Genomic DNA, 15163 nt, shown 5'->3' on the forward strand with positions numbered 1-15163 from the left:
CCTGTGTCCCTGAATGACCTGCTAATACCGCGGCCTGTGTCCCTGAGTGACCTGTAATACCGCGCCCTGTGTCCCTGAATGACCTGTAATACCGCGGCCTGTGTCCTTGAATGACCTGTAATACCGCGGCCTGTGTCCCTGAATGACCTGCTAATACCGCGGCCTGTGTCCCTGAGTGACCTGTAATACCGTGGCCTGTGTCCCTGAATGACCTGTAATACCGCGGCCTGTGTCCCTGAATGACCTGTAATACCGCGGCCTGTGTCCCTGAATGACCTGTAATACCGCGGCCTGTGTCCCTGAATGACCTGTAATACCGCGGCCTGTGTCCCTGAGTGACCTGTAATACCGTGCCCTGTGTCCCTGAATGACCTGCTAATACCGCGGCCTGTGTCCTTGAGTGACCTGTAATACCGCGGCCTGTGTCCCTGAATGACCTGTAATACCGCGGCCTGTGTCCCTGAATGACCTGTAATACCGCGGCCTGTGTCCCTGAATGACCTGTAATACTGCGGCCTGTGTCCCTGAGTGACCTGTAATACCGCGGCCTGTGTCCCTGAATGACCTGTAATACCGCGGCCTGTGTCCCTGAGTGACCTGTAATACCGCGGCCTGTGTCCCTGAGTGACCTGTAATACCGTGCCCTGTGTCCCTGAATGACCTGCTAATACCGCGGCCTGTGTCCCTGAATGACCTGTAATACCGCGGCCTGTGTCCCTGAGTGACCTGTAATACCGCGGCCTGTGTCCCTGAGTGACCTGTAATACCGCGGCCTGTGTCCCTGAGTGACCTGTAATACCGCGGCCTGTGTCCCTGAATGACCTGTAATACCGCGGCCTGTGTCCCTGAATGACCTGTAATAACGCGGCCTGTGTCCCTGAATGACCTGCAAATACCGCGGCCTGTCTCCCTGAATGACCTGTAATACCGCGGCCTGTGTCCCTGAGTGACCTGTAATACCGCGGCCTGTGTCCCTGAGTGACCTGTAATACCGCGGCCTGTGTCCCTGAGTGACCTGTAATACCGCGGCCTGTGTCCCTGAATGACCTGTAATACCGCGGCCTGTGTCCCTGAATGACCTGTAATAACGTGGCCTGTGTCCCTGAATGACCTGCAAATACCGCGGCCTGTCTCCCTGAATGACCTGTAATACCGCGGCCTGTGTCCCTGAGTGACCTGTAATACCGCGGCCTGTGTCCCTGAGTGACCTGTAATACCGCGGCCTGTGTCCCTGAATGACCTGTAATACCGCGGCCTGTGTCCCTGAGTGACCTGTAATACCGCGGCCTGTGTCCCTGAATGACCTGTAATACCGCGGCCTGTGTCCCTGAGTGACCTGTAATACCGCAGCCTGTGTCCCTGAATGACCTGTAATACTGCGGCCTGTGTCCCTGAGTGACCTGTAATACCGCGGCCTGTGTCCCTGAATGACCTGTAATACCGCGGCCTGTGTCCCTGAGTGACCTGTAATACCGCAGCCTGTGTCCCTGAATGACCTGTAATACTGCGGCCTGTGTCCCTGAATGACCTGTAATACCACAGCCTGTGTGTCACAACTGAGGGCCTGAGCTGACGGGAGGCAGCCTCAGTTGTAGGGGCTGAGATGTACCGGAACCTGGGAGGTTGTATCAGACCCCTGGACATGTAAGTTACATGAATAATAACTGCCCGAAGGCGTGACCACGACAACTTGGATAAAAGTCAATGATGTTTATTATGACAACTCCGCAACACAGCAGCAGTAAAAGAAAACGTAAAAGTCAGCAAAGAATAAATACAGTTCCTGGGTACTACAGGATGGCAGGAGCCACAGGGCACTGGTAGTGTGAGATAGTTCTTATGATCTTCTAGATGGAAAGTCCTTACCAGGCCCGACTGTAGCAATGGAGATAACCCAGGATTGTGCCAGCTGGTGTTCCAGGAAAAGCTGGGTTGCTGAAGATAAAACAGCTGCTGTGGATACTGGCTGGAACCAGACTGTTGTTAGCACGAAGTGGATACTGGCTGGAACCAGTTAAATAATAAATGAACTTGGGAGCGATGAAATATGAACTGAAATGTAGAACTTGAGAGCGGAGAAATAATAATACCGGTGGAGAGTGGTAAAGTGTAGAAAGGACACCGGCCCTTTAAGGGAAGCTGTACTCTGCTGGAAGCTGAGCTGGAAGCAGGTAATGTTGTAGCTGGAAACAGATGAATCCACAATGGATTGGAGAGTCAGGCTACACCGCAGGTGGAATGCTGGTGCGGGTCTCTATGGTGGAAGTCTTGAGACAGGAGCTGGAACCTGGAAGACAATCACAGGAGAGAGACAAACAGGAACTAGGTTTGACAACCAAAGCACTGACGCCTTCCTTGCTCAGGCACAGTGTATTTATACCTGCAGCAAGGAAGGGATTGGCTAGGCAATTATGCAGATTATCAATACTGAGAACAGATTGGTGGAAATGATCAGCTGACAGAATCCAAGATGGCTGCGCCCATGCAGACACTTGGAGGGAAGTTTGGTTTGTAATCCATGTGGTAATGAAAACAGTAATGGCGGCGCCGGCCACCGGAGACAGGAGGCACCAGGCTGACAGATGCACATCCAACCACGCGGACACAGCGGAGGCCGCGGCTGACGTAATCGCCACTCAGACACTCTGCATGCAGAAGTTCAGGGACGGCGGCGGAGGCCGCGGGAGACGCCATGCCAGGTGTAATATGGCGTTTACTGTGACAGCGTCCCAGAGTGACAGGAGAGGATACAGGAATGTACACATCAGGATAACAGATGGAATCCGGTCCTGGAGCGCTGAGCCAGCCTTAGGAGGCATCTGATGGGTAAGAAATGGCGTCCAGATACCCGGATCGTGACAGCACCCCCCCCTTTAGGAGTGGCCCCAGGACACTTCTTTGGCTTTTGAGGAAACTTGGAATGGAATCTCCGGACCAAGGCAGGAGCATGGACATCAGAAGCATTGGTCCATGAACGTTCCTCAGGACCATAACCTTTCCAGTCAATAAGATATTGTAGTTGACCGTAACGGTGACGTGAGTCCAGGATCTTGGCCACTTCATACTCAACGCCTCGTTGAGTTTGGACTTTCGGAGTTGGAGGAAGTGAGGAATGAAACCGATTCAAGATCAGCGGTTTCAACAGGGAAACATGGAATGTCCTGGGTATTTTTAAGAAGGGAGGCAACTGGAGTCTGTAAGCAACAGGATTGATGACTTGTTCAATCTTGAAAGGACCGATATAGCGAGGTGCAAACTTCATACTGGGAACTCTTAACCTCAAATTCTTCGTGGATAACCATACCCGATCACCCACCTTGAGAGCAGGAACTGCTCGACGCTTCTTATCCGCAAACTTCTTGTACCTGAACGATGCCTTGAGCAGAGCTGATCGTACGCTCTTCCAGATATTGGCAAACTGATGCAAGGTGATATCCACTGCGGGAACAGAAGTTGCTGGAAGCGGTTGGAACTCAGGGACTTTAGGGTGGAATCCAAAGTTAGTGAAGAATGGTGTTGAAGCAGATGAAGAATGATACTGGTTGTTATGACAGAACTCGGCCCAGGGAAGTAATTGAACCCAGTCATCTTGAGAGGAGGACACATAGATGCGGAGGAAGGCCTCCAAGTCCTGATTCACCCTCTCGGTTTGACCATTGGTCTGAGGATGGTAAGCCGTGGAAAACTTTAGCTTGACTTGGAGGACTTGACATAAACTTCGCCAGAATTTGGCTGTGAATTGAACTCCTCGATCTGAGATAATTTCTTCAGGAAGACCGTGGAGTCGGAAGATCTCTTGTATGAATACTTGAGCCAACTTGGAAGCTGACGGAAGACCGGTGAGAGGAATGAAGTGTGCCATCTTGGTGAACCGGTCAACTACCACCCAGATGGTATTGAACTTGTTGCACATGGGTAAGTCTGTAATGAAATCCATCGACAAGTGGGTCCATGGTCGACGGGGAACGGATAGTGGAACCAGTTGCCCCGCAGGCGACTGGCGGGATACTTTATGTTGGGCACACTTTGGGCAAGATGCAATAAACTCCAAGACGTCCTTTTTCAGAGTTGGCCACCAATAGGACCTAGAGATAAACTCCAGGGTTTTTTGGATACCTGTATGTCCGGCAAAACGGGAAGCATGGGCCCAATGCATGAGCTTCTTCCTTAGCATCGGCTTCACAAAACTTTTCCCTGATGGGGGCGTAGAGTCCATCCCTACCGTGGAGAATGCCAACGGATTTATAATAGGATGCTTGTCTGAAGACTCTGACTCATTTTCTTGCTCCCATGAGCGGGAAAGGGCATCGGCCTTGCGATTCTGAGAGCCCGGACAGAACTGGAGTTTAAAGTCGAACCTGGAAAAGAAAAGTGCCCATCTGGCCTGACGAGGGTTGAGACATTGTGCGCCCTTCAGGTATAAAAGGTTCTTGTGGTCTGTAAGTATGGTGATTGAATGAGAAGCTCCCTCCAACAGATACCTCCACTCTTCTAGAGCGAGCTTGATGGCTAGCAACTCCTGGTCGCCAATGGCATAGTTGCGCTCAGCTGGGGAGAACTTCCGGGAGAAGAAACTGCAAGGGTGTAAATGGCCATCTTTAGCCCTCTGAGATAACACCGCTCCTACTCCAACGGAGGAGGCATCCACCTCTAAGATGAAAGGAGAGTCGATGTCAGGCTGTTTCAGAACAGGCGCAGAGATGAACCTTTGTTTTAAAAGATGAAATGCTTGCATGTCTATAGATTGTAAGCTTGCGAGCAGGGCCTTCCTACCTCTCTGTCTGTTTTTACCCAGTTTTGTTCTATTACTGTTGTTCCAATTGTAAAGCGCAACGGAATATGCTGCGCTATATAAGAAACTGTTAATAAATAAATAAATAAAATGGCTTCTTCAGACCACTTGGACGGGTTAGCACCCTTCTTAGTGAAAGCAGTAATAGGCGCCACAATGGTGGAAAAGTCTCGTATAAACTTTCGGTAATAGTTGGCGAACCCTAAGAACCTCTGGACCCCTTTGAGGGTTAAGGGTACCGGCCAATTTTGGATTGCTTGTAGTTTCTCAGGATCCATCTCTAGTCCGGAACCGGACACAATGTACCCTAGAAACGGAATGGACTTGACTTCAAAGACGTATTTTTCTAATTTGCAATAGAGATGATTGACACGGAGACGGGACAGAACCTCTTTAACCCAAAAACGATGTTCCTCTAAATCGTTGGCAAAAATGAGGATATCGTCTAGATAGACCACGACATGACGGTATAGAATGTCTCTGAAGATCTCATTGACAAAATGCTGGAAGACAGCTGGAGCATTGCTCAATCCGAAGGGCATGACGAGGTACTCATAATGTCCGTCACGGGTGTTAAAGGCGGTCTTCCACTCGTCACCCTCACGGATCCGGATGAGATTGTATGCACCTCGCAAGTCCAGCTTTGTAAAGATGGTAGCTCCGCTAACTCTGTCAAAGAGCTCAGTAATCAGGGGTAAAGGATAACGGTTCTTGATGGTAATGTCGTTCAAACCTCTGTAGTCGATGCACGGCCGCAGACCACCATCTTTCTTTTTTACAAAAAAGAAGCCTGCGCCGGCTGGAGAAGAAGAAGGTCGAATGAACCCCTTTGCTAGGTTCTCTTTAATATATTCCTCCATAGAATGCGTCTCAGGCAGAGACAACGGATAAGTTCGGCCTCGAGGTGGAACCTTCCCTGGAACGAGATCAATCGGACAGTCCCATTCTCTATGAGGAGGAAGGATATCAGCAGAAGCTTTACTGAACACATCCGTGAAATCTTGATATGGAGGAGGTGGAACATCAGACGACCTGGGGGAGGAAGAACAGACAGGCAATACTTTAAACAAACATGTCTCAGCACAGGAGGAACCCCATGCCAGGATTTGCGTAGTCGTCCAATCAATTGTAGGATTGTGAAGACGGAGCCATGGAAGGCCCAGGACCACAGGATGTGTGGCTCTTGGAATCACTAAAAAAGAAATAAGTTCGGAATGAAGAACTCCCACTCTCAGACGAACTGGTAGAGTCCTTAAAGAAATAACTGCATCAAAAATTTTGCTGCCATCCACGGCAGTTAAAGAAATGGACGAAGGAAGTCTCTCGGTGGGTAGGGACCACCGTTTAACATAGGCTTCGGTAATAAAGTTCCCAGCTGCTCCGGAATCAAGGAGGGCAATGACGTTCCGATAACGTTGAGCAACTTGAAGCGAGACTGGGAGATTACAATCTTGAGGAGATGGCGAGGAGATCATTACTCCTAGCCGGCCCTCTCCTTGGCGAGCTAGGATTTGGAGTTTCCCGGACGTTTGGGACAGGCATTAATGGTGTGAGACGGAGCTGCACAATAGAGACAGAGAAACTCGGAGAGACGTCTTCGGCGCTCAGCAGGAGTTAAACGGGAACGGCCAAGTTGCATGGGCTCATCTTTAGATGGTGACAGTTGACGAGGAGGAGGAGCAGAAGATTTTGGAGCAGATGATCTTCCACGCTCAGTTGCTCTCTCTCTGAAACGTAAATCAACTTTCGTGCAGAGTGAGATTAGCTCATCTAATTTAGAAGGTAAGTCTCTGGTAGCTAACTCATCTTTAATACGCTCAGATAAGCCATGCCAGAATGCAGCATACAGTGCCTCGTCGTTCCATGCCAGTTCGGATGCCAGGATCTGGAACTGTATCAGATATTGTCCTACAGTACGTGACCCCTGGTGTAAACGGAGAATCTCGGATGAAGCTGAGGTTACCCGGCCTGGCTCGTCGAAGATGCGCCTGAATGTTGACACGAAGGCAGTGTAGGAAGATAGCAGGGTGTCGGACCTCTCCCATAACGGTGATGCCCAATCAAGGGCTGAGCCACTGAGAAGAGAAATAATGTAGGCAATTTTTGTACGGTCACTGGGAAAATTGCCAGGTTGTAGCTCAAACTGAATCTCACACTGGTTGAGAAATCCCCTGCAGAATCTTGGAGATCCGTCAAATTTTGCTGGCGTTGGAAGATGAAGACGTGGAGCAGAAATGGGTAAGGTGGGTGGGGTTATAGCTGGAGTCACTGTGGTTGACGCACCAGACGCGCCTGATCCACGGAGAGTTGTCTGAATCCCATCCAGCCGAGTAGAGAGATCCTGGAGACAGCGGATGATGTGGCCCTGTGCAGCCTCCTGATGTTCTAGTCGGGCTGCCAGTTCTTGCATCGGCCTGGCCGCTTGATCCTGGTCTCCGGCTGGATTCATTAGGTCAGTGCTTACTGTCACAACTGAGGGCCTGAGCTGACGGGAGGCAGCCTCAGTTGTAGGGGCTGAGATGTACCGGAACCTGGGAGGTTGTATCAGACCCCTGGACATGTAAGTTACATGAATAATAACTGCCCGAAGGCGTGACCACGACAACTTGGATAAAAGTCAATGATGTTTATTATGACAACTCCGCAACACAGCAGCAGTAAAAGAAAACGTAAAAGTCAGCAAAGAATAAATACAGTTCCTGGGTACTACAGGATGGCAGGAGCCACAGGGCACTGGTAGTGTGAGATAGTTCTTATGATCTTCTAGATGGAAAGTCCTTACCAGGCCCGACTGTAGCAATGGAGATAACCCAGGATTGTGCCAGCTGGTGTTCCAGGAAAAGCTGGGTTGCTGAAGATAAAACAGCTGCTGTGGATACTGGCTGGAACCAGACTGTTGTTAGCACGAAGTGGATACTGGCTGGAACCAGTTAAATAATAAATGAACTTGGGAGCGATGAAATATGAACTGAAATGTAGAACTTGAGAGCGGAGAAATAATAATACCGGTGGAGAGTGGTAAAGTGTAGAAAGGACACCGGCCCTTTAAGGGAAGCTGTACTCTGCTGGAAGCTGAGCTGGAAGCAGGTAATGTTGTAGCTGGAAACAGATGAATCCACAATGGATTGGAGAGTCAGGCTACACCGCAGGTGGAATGCTGGTGCGGGTCTCTATGGTGGAAGTCTTGAGACAGGAGCTGGAACCTGGAAGACAATCACAGGAGAGAGACAAACAGGAACTAGGTTTGACAACCAAAGCACTGACGCCTTCCTTGCTCAGGCACAGTGTATTTATACCTGCAGCAAGGAAGGGATTGGCTAGGCAATTATGCAGATTATCAATACTGAGAACAGATTGGTGGAAATGATCAGCTGACAGAATCCAAGATGGCTGCGCCCATGCAGACACTTGGAGGGAAGTTTGGTTTGTAATCCATGTGGTAATGAAAACAGTAATGGCGGCGCCGGCCACCGGAGACAGGAGGCGCCAGGCTGACAGATGCACATCCAACCACGCGGACACAGCGGAGGCCGCAGCTGACGTAATCGCCACTCAGACACTCTGCATGCAGAAGTTCAGGGACGGCGGCGGAGGCCGCGGGAGACGCCATGCCAGGTGTAATATGGCGTTTACTGTGACAGCGTCCCAGAGTGACAGGAGAGGATACAGGAATGTACACATCAGGATAACAGATGGAATCCGGTCCTGGAGCGCTGAGCCAGCCTTAGGAGGCATCTGATGGGTAAGAAATGGCGTCCAGATACCCGGATCGTGACACTGTGTCCCTGAGTGACCTGTAATACCGCGGCCTGTGTCCCTGAATGACCTGTAATACCGCGGCCTGTGTCCCTGAATGACCTGTAATACCGCAGCCTGTGTCCCTGAATGATCTGTAATACCGCGGCCTGTGTCCCTGAGTGACCTGTAATACCGCGGCCTGTGTCCCTGAATGACCTGTAATACCGCAGCCTGTGTCCCTGAATGACCTGTAATACCGCGGCCTGTGTCCCTGAATGACCTGTGATACCGCGGCCTGTGTCCCTGAATGACCTGTGATACCGCGGCCTGTGTCCCTGAATGACCTGCTAATACCGCGGCCTGTGTCCCTGAGTGACCTGTAATACCGCGGCCTGTGTCCCTGAGTGACCTGTAATACCGCGGCCTGTGTCCCTGAATGACCTGTAATACCGCGGCCTGTGTCCCTGGATGACCTGTAATACCGCGGCCTGTGTCCCTGAATGACCTGTAATACCGCGGCCTGTGTCCCTGAATGACCTGTAATACCGCGGCCTGTGTCCCTGAATGACCTGTAATACCGCGGCCTGTGTCCCTGAATGATCTGTAATACCGCACCCTGTGTCCCTGAATGACCTGTAATACCGTGGCTTGTGTCCCTGAATGACCTGTAATACCGCGGCCTGTGTCCCTGAGTGACCTGTAATACTGCGGCCTGTGTCCCTGAATGACCTGTAATACTGCGGCCTGTGTCCCTGAGTGACCTGTAATACTGCGGCCTGTGTCCCTGAATGACCTGTAATACCACAGCCTGTGTCCCTGAGTGACCTGTAATACCGCGGCCTTTGTCCCTGAATGACCTGTAATACCGCGGCCTGTGTCCCTGAATGACCTGTATTACCGCACCCTGTGTCCCTGAATGATCTGTAATACCGCGGCCTGTGTCCCTGAATGATCTGTAATACCGCGGCCTGTGTCCCTGAGTGACCTGTAATACTGTGGCCTGTGTCCCTGAGTGACCTGTAATACCGCGCCCTGTGTCCCTGAATGTCCTGTAATACCGCGGCCTGTGTCCCTGAATGACCTGTAATACCGCGGCCTGTGTCCCTGAGTGACCTGTAATACCGCGGCCTGTGTCCCTGAATGATCTGTAATACCGCGGCCTGTGTCCCTGAATGATCTGTAATACCGCGGCCTGGGTCCCTGAGTGACCTGTAATACCGCGGCCTGTGTCCCTGAATGATCTGTAATACCGCGGCCTGTGTCCCTGAATGACCTGTAATACCGCAGCCTGTGTCCCTGAGTGACCTGTAATACCGCGGCCTGTGTCCCTGAATGACCTGTAATACCGCAGCCTGTGTCCCTGAGTGACCTGTAATACCGCGGCCTGTGTCCCTGAATGACCTGTAATACCGCGGCCTGTGTCCCTGAATGACCTGTAATACCGCGGCCTGTGTCCCTGAGTGACCTGTAATACCGCGGCCTGTGTCCCTGAATGACCTGTAATACCGCGGCCTGTGTCCCTGAATGACCTGTAATACCGCGGCCTGTGTCCCTGAGTGACCTGTAATACCGCGGCCTGTGTCCCTGAATGACCTGTAATACCGCGGCCTGTGTCCCTGAATGACCTGTAATACCGCGGCCTGTGTCCCTGAATGACCTGTAATACCGCGGCCTGTGTCCCTGAATGACCTGTAATACCGCACCCTGTGTCCCTGAATGACCTGTAATACCGCGGCCTGTGTCCCTGAATGACCTGTAATACCGCGGCCTGTGTACCTGATTGACTTGTAATACCGCGGCCTGTGTCCCTGAATGACCTGTAATACCGCGACCTGTGTCCCTGAATGACCTGTAATACCGCGGCCTGTGTCCCTGAGTGACCTGTAATACCGCTGCCTGTGTCCCTGAATTACCTGTAATACCGCGGCCTGTGTCTCTGAATGACCTGCAAATACCGCGGCCTGTGTCCCTGAATGACCTGTAATACCGCGGCCTGTGTCCCTGAATGACCTGTAATACCGCGGCCTGTGTCCCTGAATGACCTGTAATACCGCGGCCTGTGTCCCTGAATGACCTGTAATACCGCGGCCTGTGTCCCTGAATGACCTGTAATAACGCGGCCCGTGTCCCTGAATGACCTGCAAATACCGCGGCCTGTCTCCCTGAATGACCTGTAATACCGCGGCCTGTGTCCCTGAGTGACCTGTAATACCGCGGCCTGTGTCCCTGAGTGACCTGTAATACCGCGGCCTGTGTCCCTGAGTGACCTGTAATACCGCGGCCGGTGTCCCTGAATGACCTGTAATACCGCGCCCTGTGTCCCTGAATGACCTGCTAATACCGCGGCCTGTGTCCCTGAATGACCTGTAATACCGCGGCCTGTGTCCCTGAATGACCTGTAATACCGCGGCCTGTGTCCCTGAGTGACCTGTAATACCGCGGCCTGTGTCCCTGAATGACCTGTAATACCGCGGCCTGTGTCCCTGAATGACCTGTAATACCGCGCCCTGTGTCCCTGAATGACCTGTAATACCGCGCCGTGTCCCTGAGTGACCTGTAATACCGCGGCCTGTGTCCCTGAATGACCTGTAATACCACGCCCTGTGTCCCTGAATGACCTGCTAATACCGCGGCCTGTGTCCCTGAGTGACCTGTAATACCGCGGCCTGTGTCCCTGAGTGACCTGTAATACCGCGGCCTGTATCCCTGAGTGACCTGTAATACCGCGGCCTGTGTCCCTGAATGACCTGTAATACCACGCCCTGTGTCCCTGAATGACCTGTAATACCGCGGCCTGTGTCCCTGAATGACCTGTAATACCGCGGCCTGTGTACCAGAGTGACCTGTAATACCGCGGCCTGTGTCCCTGAATGACCTGTAATACCGCGGCCTGTGTCCCTGAATGACCTGTAATACCGCGCCCTGTGTCCCTGAATGACCTGTAATACCGCGCCCTGTGTCCCTGAATGATCTGTAATACCGCGCCCTGTGTCCCTGAGTGACCTGTAATACCGCGGCCTGTGTCCCTGAATGACCTGTAATACCGCGGCCTGTGTCCCTGAATGACCTGTAATACCGCACCCTGTGTCCCTGAATGACCTGTAATACCGCGGCCTGTGTCCCTGAATGACCTGTAATACCGCGGCCTGTGTCCCTGAATGACCTGTAATAACGCGGCCCGTGTCCCTGAATGACCTGCAAATACCGCGGCCTGTCTCCCTGAATGACCTGTAATACCGCGGCCTGTGTCCCTGAGTGACCTGTAATACCGCGGCCTGTGTCCCTGAGTGACCTGTAATACCGCGGCCTGTGTCCCTGAGTGACCTGTAATACCGCGGCCTGTGTCCCTGAATGACCTGTAATACCACGCCCTGTGTCCCTGAATGACCTGCTAATACCGCGGCCTGTGTCCCTGAATGACCTGCTAATACCGCGGCCTGTGTCCCTGAATGACCTGTAATACCGCGGCCTGTGTCCCTGAGTGACCTGTAATACCGCGGCCTGTGTCCCTGAATGACCTGTAATACCGCGGCCTGTGTCCCTGAATGACCTGTAATACCGCGCCCTGTGTCCCTGAGTGACCTGTAATACCGCGCCCTGTGTCCCTGAGTGACCTGTAATACCGCGGCCTGTGTCCCTGAATGACCTGTAATACCACGCCCTGTGTCCCTGAATGACCTGCTAATACCGCGGCCTGTGTCCCTGAATGACCTGTAATACCGCGGCCTGTGTCCCTGAGTGACCTGTAATACCGCGGCCTGTATCCCTGAGTGACCTGTAATACCGCGGCCTGTGTCCCTGAATGACCTGTAATACCACGCCCTGTGTCCCTGAATGACCTGTAATACCGCGGCCTGTGTCCCTGAATGACCTGTAATACCGCGGCCTGTGTACCAGAGTGACCTGTAATACCGCGGCCTGTGTCCCTGAATGACCTGTAATACCGCGGCCTGTGTCCCTGAATGACCTGTAATACCGCGCCCTGTGTCCCTGAATGACCTGTAATACCGCGCCCTGTGTCCCTGAATGATCTGTAATACCGCGCCCTGTGTCCCTGAGTGACCTGTAATACCGCGGCCTGTGTCCCTGAATGACCTGTGATACCGCGGCCTGTGTCCCTGAATGACCTGTGATACCGCGGCCTGTGTCCCTGAATGATCTGTAATACCGCGCCCTGTGTCCCTGAATGACCTGTAATACCGCGCCCTGTGTCCCTGAGTGACCTGTAATACCGCGGCCTGTGTCCCTGAATGACCTGTAATACCACGCCCTGTGTCCCTGAATGACCTGCTAATACCGCGGCCTGTGTCCCTGAATGACCTGTAATACCGCGGCCTGTGTCCCTGAGTGACCTGTAATACCGCGGCCTGTGTCCCTGAGTGACCTGTAATACCGCGGCCTGTGTCCCTGAATGACCTGTAATACCACGCCCTGTGTCCCTGAATGACCTGTAATACCGCGGCCTGTGTCCCTGAGTGACCTGTAATACCGCGGCCTGTGTCCCTGAATGAACTGTAATACCGCGGCCTGTGTCCCTGAATGACCTGTAATACCGCGCCATGTGTCCCTGAATGACCTGTAATACCGCGCCCTGTGTCCCTGAATGATCTGTAATACCGCGCCCTGTGTCCCTGAGTGACCTGTAATACCGCGGCCTGTGTCCCTGAATGATCTGTAATACCGCGGCCTGTGTCCCTGAATGACCTGTAATACCGCGCCCTGTGTCCCTGAATGACCTGTAATACCGCAGCCTGTGTCCCTGAGTGACCTGTAATACCGCGGCCTGTGTCCCTGAGTGACCTGTAATACCGTGGCCTGTGTCCCTGAATGATCTGTAATACCGCGGCCTGTGTCCCTGAATGATCTGTAATACCGCGGCCTGTGTCCCTGAATGACCTGTAATACCGCGGCCTGTGTCCCTGAGTGACCTGTAATACCGCGGCCTGTGTCCCTGAATGATCTGTAATACCGCGGCCTGTGTCCCTGAGTGACCTGTAATACCGCGGCCTGTGTCCCTGAATGATCTGTAATACCGCGGCCTGTGTCCCTGAATGATCTGTAATACCGCGGCCTGTGTCCCTGAATGACCTGTAATACCGCAGCCTGTGTCCCTGAGTGACCTGTAATACCGCGGCCTGTGTCCCTGAATGATCTGTAATACCGCGGCCTGTCTCCCTGAGTGACCTGTAATACCGCGGCCTGTGTCCGTGAATGACCTGTAATACCACGGCCTGTGTCCCTGAGTGACCTGTAATACCGCGGCCTGTGTCCCTGAGTGACCTGTAATACCGCAGCCTGTGTCCCTGAGTGACCTGTAATACCGCGGCCTGTGTCCCTGAATGATCTGCTTTTCTCCACTTGTTAGGGCTGTGGATTTGGCTATCGATACACAAGACTTCCGCACCTGCTGAAAACCAAACCAGAAGATGCCAATTTGCCGAGTCTGCAGAGTATGTATACGGAGCAGTAACAAGCGGATGGCAGAGTAGGCGTACAGAGCAGTGACGGCCAGGTGGCAGACTGGGTATACGGAGCAGTGACAGGGCGAGTGGTAGAGTAGGCGTACGGAGCAGTAACAGGGGCGGTGGCAGAGTAGGCGTACGGAGCAGTGACAGTGGCGGTGGCAGAGTAGGCGTACGGAGCAGTGACGGGGGCAGTGGTAGAGTAGGCGTACGGAGCAGTAACAGGGGCTGTGGCAGGGTAGGCGTACGGAGCAGTTACAGGGCGAGTGGTAGAGTAGGCGTACGGAGCAGTGACGGGGCGGTGGCAGAGTAGGCGTACGGAGCAGTGACCGTGGCGGTGGCAGAGTAGGCATACGGAGCAGTGGCGGTGGCAGAGTAGGCATACGGAGCAGTGGCGGTGGCAGAGTAGGCGTACGGAGCGGTGGTGGTGGCAGAGTAGGCGTACGGAGCAGTTACAGGGCGAGTGGTAGAGTAGGCGTACGGAGCAGTGACGGGGCGGTGGCAGAGTAGGCGTACGGAGCAGTGACCGTGGCGGTGGCAGAGTAGGCATACGGAGCAGTGGCGGTGGCAGAGTAGGCATACGGAGCAGTGGCGGTGGCAGAGTAGGCGTACGGAGCAGTGGTGGTGGCAGAGTAGGCGTACGGAGCAGTGACAGTGGCGGTGGCAGAGTAGGCGTACGGAGCAGTGGCGGTGGCAGAGTAGGCATACGGAGCAGTGGCGGTGGGTAGAGTAGGCGTACGGAGCAGTGACAGTGGCGGTGGCAGAGTAGGCGTACGGAGCAGTGACGGGGGGGTGGCAGAGTAGGCGTACGGAGCAGTGACCGTGGCGGTGGCAGAGTAGGCATACGGAGCAGTGGCGGTGGCAGAGTAGGCGTACGGAGCAGTGGCGGTGGCAGAGTAGGCGTACGGAGCAGTGGCGGTGGCAGAGTAGGCATACGGAGCAGTGGCGGTGGCAGAGTAGGCGTACGGAGCAGTGACAGTGGCGGTGGCAGAGTAGGCGTACGGAGCAGTGACGGGGGGGTGGCAGAGTAGGCGTACGGAGCAGTGACCGTGGCGGTGGCAGAGTAGGCATACGGAGCAGTGGCGGTGGCAGAGTAGGCGTATGGAGCAGTGACAGTGGTGGTGGCAGGGTAGGCGTACGGAGCAGTGACAGTGGGGGTGGCAGAGTAGGC

At 53.4% G+C, this 15163-nt stretch overlaps 1 protein-coding gene across 2 annotated transcripts in view; it reads left to right on the forward strand.

Annotated features, from left to right (window-relative positions):
- RNF123 (ring finger protein 123) overlaps positions 1 to 15163 on the forward strand; it is a 265837-nt gene that overhangs the window by 149151 nt on the left and 101523 nt on the right. For both annotated transcript variants that reach the window (XM_063941450.1, XM_063941449.1), the window contains exon 31: positions 13896 to 13980. In XM_063941450.1, coding sequence (XP_063797520.1) covers positions 13896 to 13980 — 85 coding nt within the window. The remainder of the gene's footprint in view (positions 1 to 13895; positions 13981 to 15163) is intronic.

This window comes from Pseudophryne corroboree, chromosome 9 (assembly GCF_028390025.1).
Source record: "Pseudophryne corroboree isolate aPseCor3 chromosome 9, aPseCor3.hap2, whole genome shotgun sequence".
NCBI lineage: Eukaryota > Metazoa > Chordata > Amphibia > Anura > Myobatrachidae > Pseudophryne > Pseudophryne corroboree.